The sequence below is a fragment of the Amia ocellicauda genome, chromosome 16 (assembly GCF_036373705.1).
Source record: "Amia ocellicauda isolate fAmiCal2 chromosome 16, fAmiCal2.hap1, whole genome shotgun sequence".
In the NCBI taxonomy this organism is placed as follows: domain Eukaryota; kingdom Metazoa; phylum Chordata; class Actinopteri; order Amiiformes; family Amiidae; genus Amia; species Amia ocellicauda.
In genome coordinates, this window is record NC_089865.1 from 21,081,530 (window position 1) to 21,094,130 (window position 12,601).

Sequence of the window (12,601 nt, forward strand, 5' to 3'; positions counted from 1 at the left end):
CACTATCCTATTAGAGTATACCGTTCTTATTCGAATCGTTAAGATAAAACACTTGGAGACACCTCCTCCTCCACCCCAGGCGTTGCATCCCTTTGTCTCAGCCAGTTAGGGGACGTGTGAACAAACCTAAGTGATAATGTCTCAGGTCTGTGTGATCCCTCAGCATTACAGGTTTTAGAGACCAGAGCAAAATCCATAGTGATTTCTTTCACACGTCCCTTTGTGCTGAATGCCACATCTGGAGACTTTTTGCAGGTGGCAAGCCCAAGTAGTAGTGATGAATCAAGAACACATGATATAGTATTAAAGGCGCAGTGGAGTAATAATACATTGCAAAACACATTAAATATCTGGCAGGATGGAGTCTGCCTCTTTACACATTCCCCCGAATATGCCTCCAGTTCAGTCCTTTCTTTGGACCCACGATACACTGCACTCCCAGTGCTGTTTCAGATCGAGGTCACTTTCATACAGTTGCAGACTTAGCCTATATTTTTATGTTTTTATTGCTTGTTGGCTGTTGCAACTCTGTCCATTATGCTAGGAGTGTCCCCTGTTCCCTGGCATCACAAGCACTTTCTGTTCTGCCCTGCCTGAGGCATTATGTGTCTTTAGCATCTGCTCCGGTGATGTCATCAGCACGTGATGTGGCACAAATAGACTGCGACGTTAATATTTAAAACTACTGTAAGCCACATCTCTGCCACATACAGTGTTCAGTATTCTCATTTACTTCATTAACTTCGGTGAGCGTGGTTTGTTTTAGTTTTAAATTATTTCAAGTGGTATTCCAGGAAAATATATATATTTTAGCACTATTTGTAGAAGACAACACAAAATAGACATCCCTCTAAGGATTACATTTGAAGCCTAATACATTCAAAGCTTTTCTTTCAATACGAGATATACAGTTTGTAATAAACCTAGACTGAGCCAGCAAGTGTATTAATATAAGAGAATGTATTGTGTGTATTCAGGGCTACACAATAAAATGTTGTCCATAAGGGGGTGATTTAAATGTTGTGCTTCTGAAATACAAAGCCTCCTACTAGTATCATGTGAGTCTGATTCTACTATTTAATTGATTAACAAGAACAATATAATAAATTCCATTATTTCCTCTTTTCAAGAAGCTCAGCGGCTTCATTAGATCGTGCTTCTTATGAACCACAGACACCTTCTGCTCCCAAAAGGTGTTTAAGGAAAACTAATGATACAATTGAAAAGTTTCAGCAATTCAGATATCAGCTTCTGTGTGTGTCACTTAGGAGAATAAATAGTATACAAAGGACTTATCTGTTCTGAAATACAATTAAATACAAAAGCACACCTAACATATGCATAATTGAAAAACTGAGATTAATTCATAAAACTAATGTATGAATAATGGAAAAAAACAAATCCTTGGCAAAATAATTTAACCAGGAATGTAAAAAAAAACATCTATTCTTTGGAAACAGCTCCTACTAAAAGCATATCACATAAACAGTGCATTATTGTGTTTTTCAAGCCAATGTGTTCAGCCCTTAAATGGATTTATTTAAAGACATCTCAACAAACAAATCCCTGATACATTTTTATTCCAAAGGCCTTTTCCAGTTTTCTAATTTGATGCTCTTTGTTGTCATAGAGAAACAGTATATTTATCTATAGTAATACATTTAAATTGATCTCATGCGGTGTTTTGATTGCATTCCATGGAACAAATTAAGCTGCCAGTAGTGTTTTGTAATCAGTATTCGCTTGTATCCTTCACGTGGATTGCAGAAGACGTACAAGCAATGTTTTTGACATGTTGACTTACAATCATATACCTAGCAGTCATTGATGTAATATAGCAACAATTCCATTCAAACATAATCTTAGTTGTTTTGATGTTTTTATTTGAATGTCCATGGTCATCTCTCAGCTGGGTCAAAGCAATGTATTTCACGTCTCTGCCCATCACTCGCCCTGCCAGTAAGAAACTCTGTGTACACATCATCTGTGACAAGTACACACTTCACAAGTGCTTTCTCTCTCCCGTCCCTTCACTACAGTGCTGTGTATTGGTTTACAACAGCAGTGTGTCTGTATCCCTTGATGTGTGCTGAAATGGGGATCCCCTGGCTTTGCCCAATTTAGATTTGAATCAAAGCTTATTTCGTCTCACTTTCGGCTTTGTGTATTTTATTCCAGAGAAGGCTTTAAAAAACATGCCGCTGTGTGTTTAACTCGCACTTTATCTGTAAACTTAATTCAGCCAATGCTTAGATCCCACAAATGCTTCGGGGCATGATGTTCAGTGACCCTTACCACGGCAGAAATAACAACAGAGTTAACCTCGACAGACTGGTACAAGAATAGCTTAGTAAAATGAGGCAATGTTGAGTTTGTAGATTAAATGAATAAATTCGTAAAATCTGCAGCCTGCTTTGTCACATATTTACAGTGCTTGGCAAAGAGGCAAGAAGCAAACCTTCAAGGCCCAGTGCAGCTTTTGTAAAAGAGGGTTATGATCCACAGTGTAAACACCCTAACGGAAACTTTAACACATGAGAACATTGCTCTACCCTAGTCATATTCTAGTGTGCCGTGCTTATGTTGCCCAAATATACTTTCTGAAACTAACTAGACAAGCATGGGTGAGTACCGACCTTGCACAGTTATGCCTCCTTTTAAAAAGATATCCTGTATGTTAGTCTTGGAATGCAAACCGTTTCAATTTTTGAGAACACTTTTTAATTGTCTTTTGTGTCTTTGGGGAATGATGGGCTATTTTGTTTGAAGTTAGAAAGTATTGTCATGTCTGTGGCTTGCTTTAGATCTTTAGGGTAGAGCCATGGAGACTTTATTGTCCACCAAATGGAAGGGCCCTTGTATCTGAAAGATGACACATGCTGCAGTCACTGTCCCCTGGCAGATGCTAAGGCATTGATCGAGCACTTTCTCAGGGTGACCCTTGTGGAAACGAGCCCTGCTCTTTGAGCTTTTCACTGAAAGTCATCACCGTAAAGGAAGTGTCTCAGTTGTCCAAGAATGACCTTGGTTCCCTATTCTTTGGCAGGACTTTCTGTTTTTCTAAATACACTAAATGGTCTGGTCTGTATCTTGTTTCTTCTGGTGCCTGATTCCAAGTCCAATGCATTTCCAGACACAGTTAATCCAGGGATTTGTATATTCTCTCTGGGTGGCTTGTTGATGGAGAAGTCTACCAGCACCTTATCAAACATTCTTCAAAAGCACCCCACTCTCCTCACGACTGCGTATTATATCATCTCCTCTAATGCAGTTGGCATCTCTTCTGTCACCACTTGGGCCCCCACTTCCGGGACTCACAGGTAGAAAGGCCACGGGCCAAAAATTATGCATTATGGGATCCAATGCCTATATTTCTTTGTAACTTAATCTGCTATAAACTAAAAGCCTTCCAGGTGAAAATGTATTTACATGCACTGGCAGTGAACTGGAGCACAAGCTCTTTGTTTGCAAATTCTTACATGACATCAAGCCCAAATTTAGTACAGAAGAAAGGAAAAAAGTTTCATTATTATAGGTAAGTAATCCCAGAGACATGGAATGTTTTGAATATGAAAAAAGACTGCAGTGTTGACCCGAATTCCGAATTGACTTGCAATATGGCACCAAATACTGGTTTTAGTTCAAGCATATGATTAGTTATTATTTAAATTATTTATGTTCTTTTTCAGAATTATAAAGTCTCATAAAAGTAATCAGACAAGCCATCTGGAAAGGGTAAATTACCATTTTTTTCTCCAAATGCTGAGCACCAGTTTCGATGCCGATATACTGTGCATATGGGAGAGCATAAATGTACCTCAACTTGCCAGCAAATGAGTAAATCTTCCATTTCCATTTGATTTGCATGTTTATGTAACTATACTTTGTAACATTTGCAGCTGGCTTCTTACTGACTTGGCTGAGTAGTCCCAACAATACCATTACTCTCAATACCACAGCTTAAGGAACTGTTCTACTTTATTTCTATTTTTTAATCTGCTCTAATGCATCCATACATGTGTCTTCTTAATTGAAAGGAATATAACTTATTCATTTGTGATTCATGCCATGTCATAGCTGAAGCTCTCTGATGTGAGCTATTTCCATATGGGTTAACCATGTTTTGTGTTGTACAAGTGCTGCCGATGTTTAATGCTATATCTTTATTGTGGAGCCAGTTGTGTACCATCGTGTGTTTGCTGCTTACCGCCACGCGAACATGAAATATTTATAGTTTGTGACATATCGTTTTGATCACACATAAATAATCAAGGTTTAAAGAAATAAAATTCTCTAGTGTTGCAAGATGGGATCCAGAGAACGGATGAAGTGCCTGGGTGTATAGTATATTTTTTTGTATGATGGGGAGGATGGGTGTGTGCTTTAGTCAGGTGATTGGAAACGGACGACTGGAGAGGGGGTGGTTGGGTCGGTTGGCAGAATGCCGGGCGGCCCCTTCTCTGTGAGCTGTGATGAAACTGCTGAAGGGAACAGCGGAGGAGGTGTGCGTCTGTGATGGAGGCAGCGATGATGATGCAGAGACGGAGGGAGAGGCGCTGCAATGAGGAGAATGCCATTATCAGATCCACGGCCTGTGCTCGTGCCGTCAAGCTGATTTATAGCGACAGTTCTGCTGATCTAGTGACTTGATGGAGAGAGAGAGAGGGGGAGAGAGGGAGAGGAGATTAAATAAGAGTAAAGAAAGAGTGTGGGGGAGGCAGGGGGCAATAGTGGAGAAGCAGAAATGTTCTATCTATCTATCTATCTATTAGAGAGGTAGATATAATGTACATTACTTTGTAACAATATATTTTAGTCAGTGCTCCCCTCTAGTCATAACATTTCCAGATATAGCCATTTGAAACTGAATTTCTTTTTTATTTCCTTTTAATTACTGGACCGTCATTCTTGAAATGTCAATAGAAATGCAGCGAGGAACAAAATAACCTTTCTCTCATGTTCCCACAGTCAAAATAATGCCCAGGCAAAATAGATGAATAACTCAATGTCCGCAGCGTACATGCTACTTTATTAATGGCGTATGGCTTTTGTTTTTTTTATTTAATGGAGGTAATGTGAGCGTTAAATGTATTTATGTGGACAGTTTATTTTGGTAATCATGCCAGCTTTTCCCCCACTGCTTTGGTCAAATGTTTTTTTCTTTTTTGTGAAATTAGTAAATTTTGTGACAACCAAAAGTTGCCCTGATGTAGTGTCTTCTGTGAAACATATATTTATAATAATCATCATAATAATGGCTTGAAACTTACATTGATGCTTCTAAAATGCTATTAATTATCTAAAACAGCTTTGGCTTCTAGTGCAAGCCTCTGTTGTCTCTTTCCTCACCAAGGTCAAAGTCTGTAAGTATTCCCAAGGTACTGACTGTCCTGACTGGAAGTGGACACAATTCTGTCTGACTGGTCTCTACTATCCATGGTTGCACTATAATTACATTTGGGAAAAATAACTCAAAGTCTCCCTGGCATCGATTCCTTTTTACACCTATGAGAGCTCTCTGATGTGTTTTATATTTAATTATGATTCTACCTGGCTTCAAATAGCTGTAACTTAGTAGATTATGAAAGAGACAGTTTTCGATACAGCAATGCTATTTTGAATCCAACGTATTTGGGTTAATAATTAAGCTGTCACGTCACTTTTAAGAGGGATATGAAAAATCTGAATCCCAGTATTATTATTGAGCTTGATGGAAAGCCAAAAAATTGAATGGAACCTCTTTAAAACGATTTCATAGGAAAGCTTATTTCAATTACAGGTGAATGTCTACATTTTCCTTTTTTTTCTTTTTTTTTCTTCTGAAACCATTTGGCATTCTGGGGTGCTGAGAAATGGCTTTTAGTGGGCAGTGTCAGCATGTTTGATTATAGGTTTGCAACGCATGAATTCGTCGGCTTCACATAAGAGCTGAACGCGAGTCGTTTCCAGTAATGGCCATGGGAAAAGGGCCAGAGGGCTGAGAAATGCCTTTGAAGGAAAGAAAAGGAGAAAAAAGGAAAAACTGTAAAAAAAAAAAAAAAAAAAAATTCATTCGGTTCCAATATCCTCCACCACACATTTTCTTAAGTCAAAACAGGGCTTAATCTTTTCTCATGAAGGGCATGGACCAGTGTGTAGAGATTTATGTAACTGTTTGTCATAATGTTTACCCAAATGACTGCAGACACCATGACTGCAAGACCAGAGTATCGGGAAAACCATGTTTTTTGGGATTAAAAATTCCATGAATAATAATAATAATAATAATAATAATAATAATAATAATAATAATAAATTATTATTTAGCTTTTGCTATTTCATTATTTAAAATCAGGTTTAGTGTGTTTTTTCCCACTTAAGTGTTTTTCTTTGTTTTTTTCCATTAGACCTCTCTTATTATAATAATTGCTATAGTTTTCCTTTTCCTAATAGTTCCAGCATGTGCATTTGACTACTCATGGCACCAAATAATATGACTCTATAAAAAAATACAATGCTGCATCAAATATTCCAGCAAACAGTAAATTCAGCCATACAGAAATGTAAAGCCCAAACTTCTTTCCCACTCAGAAAATGGAGAAGCCCAAGCATAGGGAGGAATGACACAATGTCCCCCTGGCTATCTGTCAAAAGGAAGTCAAGGAAATCATTGAGACCAAGGGTGGGCTTCCAGACTATCAAATACATTTTTGACAGCTGTATTTTGTATTTGTTTGGTGTCCCTCTATTTTAATTAATGTAGTGTTGCTAGTCAATTATAATTACTTTTTCTGTAAATGAGTATATGATGTATGAAGTTATTGTCTGGAGTGTCTTGGTCAATTGATGGGCTTCTGTGGTCATTCTTGTGCCTAATTCTACTTTGATTTCATAGTAACTTAAGTTAATAATTATTAATAATTTTTAAGTTAGCCTTTAAAAAGTGTTTTTCAAAAGTCTTCAAAGGTGTTGCTTTGGTAGAGTGATTAGACAACACTTTATGCCCAGGGTTATTGAACCTGTGAAAATGTAGATTCAAAGTTTGACGACTGCTTGTTTCAAACCAATGTGTTCATATCGGTCTGCCGTTATTATTGGATTAATTGATGATTTTATCTTTCAAAATATAAAAGAAAATACAAGCCTCACTTAATGTATTAGTGTAGCAGAATATTTAAACCACTTTATTGTCTTCCCTCTGTAGTGAGGTGTCTGGTATTTACAACATAAATCAGTCTGAAACAGAGAAATATGTCTCCAGTGGTGTTTTACAGTGGTGTAACATATTGAATTGTGCTTTTTAATGGGTAATGCCTGATGATCGACCTGACACATTTCTGTCAAATAAACTGCCACATTTAACACCATCATCAGCTTAAAAGGGAAGTGCATTGAATGCAAGCAAACATTTTTCAAATTGAAAGGCTTTCGTTCTACATAGTGCAACACGAAGAGCAAGATTTCACCTCTCTCTGAAAGTGCCGTCAGTCCTTCTAGTTGAATACAACCTAGGAGTCACAAACACAATCATATGTATTAGAAAGTAATTGTTCTTCGAATTCAATTAAACGTCTCATTCTGATTTACAGTCTAAAGTTAAACATAAGGCAACCTTTGAGTAATTATTAGGATAAAGAACATTTAAATATTGAAGCCCTCTAGCTGTTTCTACATCTTTGGCATATGCTTAAATGATGAAAAGCAGCCAGCAATCCAAGCACAAGTACGGGAACTGACACCAACACAACACATCAAGTGCACAATAAACCCTGAATGTGATGTGAATACAATCTCGTCAGCTTCTCCCTTTTGTGTCCATCTATTTTCGGTTGGTCCCAATACGATACATTAATGTGAGGACTCCATACAGAGGTCAGTGGTCACGAATGGGTCAGGTCAGGGTCTGGTTTGAGGTCAATCAAGATTACAGACTAGACTAGCCCTGATGGAACAAATCTGTAACAGTTATTAAAGGAGATCTTCAATGTAAAACAAATACACCAGCCTCTTGCTACGTCGCTGGTATTGGTGTCCTATAAAAAAACACGATGTACTGAAGACCGTGATATAGACAAAAATGTACCAATACCAACTTCATTTTATTGCAGGATTCAGAAATAATAAACAGAAAGAAATAGGAAACCAATACAGAGCATAGTGTAGTACCTATTACTTACTAAAGACTTGTTTAGATATAAATAAATACATGTGTTTCACTTGGCGTCAATTAGGCTGTAAAGATGAGCCGGTGCTTGTAAAAGTTGATTCGTGCCGTATCTCTTGCATCAGCTGCTTCCAGCACTTGCCTGGATTGATTCATTTGCGCCAAGCCAACTTCCACTTAGTGTTAATTTGATTATTGTACCTCCTGATGCATCAGGGAAATAAAATATTTTGGCCTGGATCTGGAAAGCCCTGCAGCAGAGCCATCCAGCAGGGATCGGACGCTGTCTCTTCGTGTCTGATGGGAGCCCCCACACCCACCCCCGTCCTCCGCTTGAAATTGACAGATGTGTGCTGTAGATGTGTTACTGATATGTTACACTCGTTTGTGACCTGAAATTCTTCTCGGGCCACCCACCTGGCATCTAATGGATTTTCATCTTCTTTCTCCACTCTGGCAGAGTGAAAGGCACACGTCCTTAAGTCAGTGAAGTGAAGGAGATTTCAAAGACGCCTTCTGTGTCCTCCGGGCCACTGTCTGTTTGTGTTTCAGATGGTGTTCACAGGCCATTTAACACACTGGAAAGTTAATAATTCCTGGGGCGATTACAAAGTTTTCTTAGTGCTATAAATAAACTGCTGTCCCGGTAGCCCACTGTGGGGTCTAAGTGTCTGTTTCTGTATCTGTTGGTAGAGAGGGTTCACATCTCTTAAGAACAGAGGTGTGAATGGTACTCTGCATTGTGTTTTTAAACAACTTTTCCACATCGTTCATCAGTTGAAAGTGACAAATATGTTCATTTTTCTTTGTGCCATCAAGCTATGGAGTGGATTTTGTTTGATGTGATGTTGTAGTTGTCCAAGACATTCCCCGTGTCAGAAAGAATGCACCCCAAAATCAGGTTTATGAAGAGAAATGGATCTTTTCAGTTATTTGAATGACCCATTTCTGTCATTCACATTTATTCTATTGGACTGGATTCAAACCAGGCCCTGTTGTTGGGGGGAGGTTTGCAGGAGGTTTACTGAGTTGACGAACACCAAGCCCCATCTACGTCACCCTCTAAATCACTTGGAGGGGTTTAGACATTAGCTCACTAATTATTTTTTTGCTGTTGAACGACGCTAGCAGCCCAATCTCCTCCCCTGCGGAAGATTACACTATGATATTGACAACACAGGGATATAATTCTTGCAGAGATAATCCCCAAGCGGCGACAGCAGTTTTGTTTTGTCATAATTGCGTCTTTTAAGCATCAGCTTCTTCGCCCATGACATAACCCAGTGTGGAGAAAACTATAGCAACGTAGGGCCAATGAGTAGTGAGAATCGGCCAAGCAGCAAAGTGCAAATATAGTGACGCCTGAAGGTGCTGTCACCCCCGTTCATTTGAATGTGGTTTTGAAGTAAACTGAACTACTGCAATTTTGTTTTTAACCCACCACAATGGCTTCGTACAAATCCATGGATACACTGACAAATGTATACTAATTGTAGCTGCTTTAAATACGTAAGCTTTACAGTAAGAGTATTATTTCAGTTTCCTCTGGTAAATGTGTTCTGACACCTCATAGTATTTCTATGCTCTACTAATTGCAAAATGTCGAGAGATGATACTAGAAATCTACAGTCTTAGCATTTGCAATAATTACCCTAAAAAAATCACACTGTTCTATTTTTGTATTGCTTTTTTTGCTATGGTTGGATGATATGAGCTCTTGTGGTTTGCAAACAATAATGAGAGAACATTGTCCAGAATGCAAAACTGAACAGCTCTTGGTAGGTGTGAGTGGAAACATTTCCCGTAGGATTGCCTTGGCTTTCTGTGCAGCAGTGACCCCTGTGACTCTACTACTGAGGTACCACTGAGCCAGCAACCTGTTTAAAACCATGGAAACCTCAGAGGTTGTCGGAATCCGACTAACGGCACTCTTCTGCTCCAATAAGTCTGCTTGTTTTTCCACAAAGTAACATGTATATCACACTTTGAGCACTACTATTAATTGCACTTCTGATTTGAATTGTCTGTGTTGAGGAAGTAAAAAAGTGTCCCATTATTGAAGATGTCCAGGTACAAATAGTATGCGTCACGTAGGCGGGTGATTGGTTGCACAGCTGAGGGTAGTGCTGCATTTCTCTGCACCACGCTGGATTGTGTCAGTACTGCATTCTCTGCCCATTGGCCAATTTCGTATCCTAATGAGTGTCTGCAAACACATCAACAGCACTTAAAATAACACTGGCTGTGTGAAGTGGGCAAAGACCCTCCATTGGTGAAATCAGGGACAGAAGGACAAAGGGATACAAGCTGGCTGTTGTACAACCATATACACTATGGTACAGTACAGCGTTTGGCATTTTGAAGTACTGATGTTTTGTAAACGACAGAAACAAAAGAAAAACTCCCTTCCCAGGCACTCGGGTACCCCTGGAGGGGGGAAGACAAAACAAACCTCAATTTTAAAATAGTTTTCCCGCGTTTATTATGAATTGTTAATGAACGGGACTCCGCCATGCATAATGTGTGTTTAGTGTACTACACATAAAGCCTTCTGACATGCACAGCAGTGCTTTGTAAACATTATTCTAGCGTTAAAGATCTCTTTTTCCCCTTCCTTGCAGTCGCCCTGAAGAACCGCAGTTGCAAGGGGGTAACGGCCAATACAAGCAACCATGACAACAACAAAGATGCGGGACTGGTGGACAGTTGGCTGCCTGAGGGTGAACTTCTACTGCAGGTTTGTGCTCGGGGCGTGCTGAAGTGTGACGTCATCAAATACCGCACTGTAAAACTATCTAAGAGAAGAAAACATGTCAACTTCACATTTCACAGCATGCCACATGCAGTGTGCTTCTGCTTAACTTTATAACAAGCCCCTTTTCTGCTGAATTCTCCATACAACACCCCCATACACACACACACGCACACTCTCTCACACACACACACACACACGCACACTCTCTCTCTCACACACACACACACACACTCACAAACACCACCCCCACCGCTCTGGCACATCTCGTTAACTGCTCTCCGCAACTAAATAAAGCATGAAGGATCAAAGGAGAAAAAAAGGAAATATTTGTCAACTGGGATTAAAATAAAATTGCTTTCAATGTTAGAGTGGTTGTTCCAAGTTTATAATCATTCCCTACATGATAAATATTGGATGACAATCTTCTAGACGGTTTTAACAGCAGCTTCTGTCAAAGCTCTTCTGTGGCACTTGCCAAATAAAATTAGAGGCACATCTTTCTTTTTCCAGAGGCCTGTACAAAACTACCATAGCTAACAAGAACCTACATTTATTGCAATATATATTTATTTCTAAGTAGCATGGCAGATCTTTAAAATACATATTATTCCTTTTTACTAAATGCAATGACTGTCCTGCATAGTTTAAAAAAAAAAATGAATGGATATAAAAATGCTGTGGTATTGATTCTTAGTCCCGGTGGTTTTATTTGAAGTTCTCGGACTTTGATATTTTGAAACCATAATGTTATTAGACATTTAGATATTATTATTAGATATTGTAAATTCCACAGAACATAGTCATGTAAACCGATATGATGATAGAGAAATGATGTTTTCAGCAAAATCTGTGGCTGTATTCTTGGAGTTTCCATTGTGAGGAGGCACTTTTAGGCGATCTTTACAATAGACTGCAGACATGATTATACTGGACCTTTCATTTGAATGCTATCTGTTACATAGGTAGAAAATTGATCTGTTGAGAGACCACAACATTTTTTGTCAGACAGTGGGCAAGTCCAACTCAAATCAAACCCACCCCGAAGTTCAAATTGCGAAGTTGCATCCAATTCTGTTTTGATTTATAAACGGTAAGCAGTGGCTTCTAACAATAAATTATACCACGATAGGGTACAGATTTGTACTTTGCGATTCATGGGTAGGTCAAAGTATTTGATTTGGCCAAGTATCCAATATAAATTAAGTTTATTGTCCTGAGCATCAATAGCGTGCTCACAATGAAAAAATCACCTAACAACCAAACACGCAAAGAGGAAATTTGTGTTATAGTAATCACAACTGAAGGAGCCAACCTAAAAAATAAGACAGGACGCAGAAATAAACAAATCTAATAATAACATTCTGTGAAAGGAGAAATGACCTAACTGGTATTACACAAAACTAGAGTTTTCGCTTCGACGGCATTTGTTGTCATTTGTTTGAGTGTTTTTGTGCTTTCCTAGCTGTTGTATCCCAGAATGCGGCAGGAGAGTTGTAAAACTGCCTGCTCCAAAGACAAAATCCATTTTGCAGTTGAGATCACGTGTCAATCCACAGCTGTACATTGAAGATAGACACATTTCTTCTGTATTGTACTTCCGAGATATGTATATGAATGTATCGATTCTTTTTTGTTTACATGAGTCATTAAAATGAATGGCATTGGGTAGTTAATTTGTAATTATTATGTGTGTACAGTATGTC

At 38.7% G+C, this 12,601-nt stretch overlaps 1 protein-coding gene across 1 annotated transcript in view; it reads left to right on the forward strand.

Annotated features, from left to right (window-relative positions):
* ahr1b (aryl hydrocarbon receptor 1b) overlaps positions 1-12,601 on the forward strand; it is an 85,934-nt gene that overhangs the window by 38,361 nt on the left and 34,972 nt on the right. Inside the window, exon 3 of the mRNA XM_066688013.1 lies at positions 10,765-10,880. Coding sequence (XP_066544110.1) covers positions 10,765-10,880 — 116 coding nt within the window. The remainder of the gene's footprint in view (positions 1-10,764; positions 10,881-12,601) is intronic.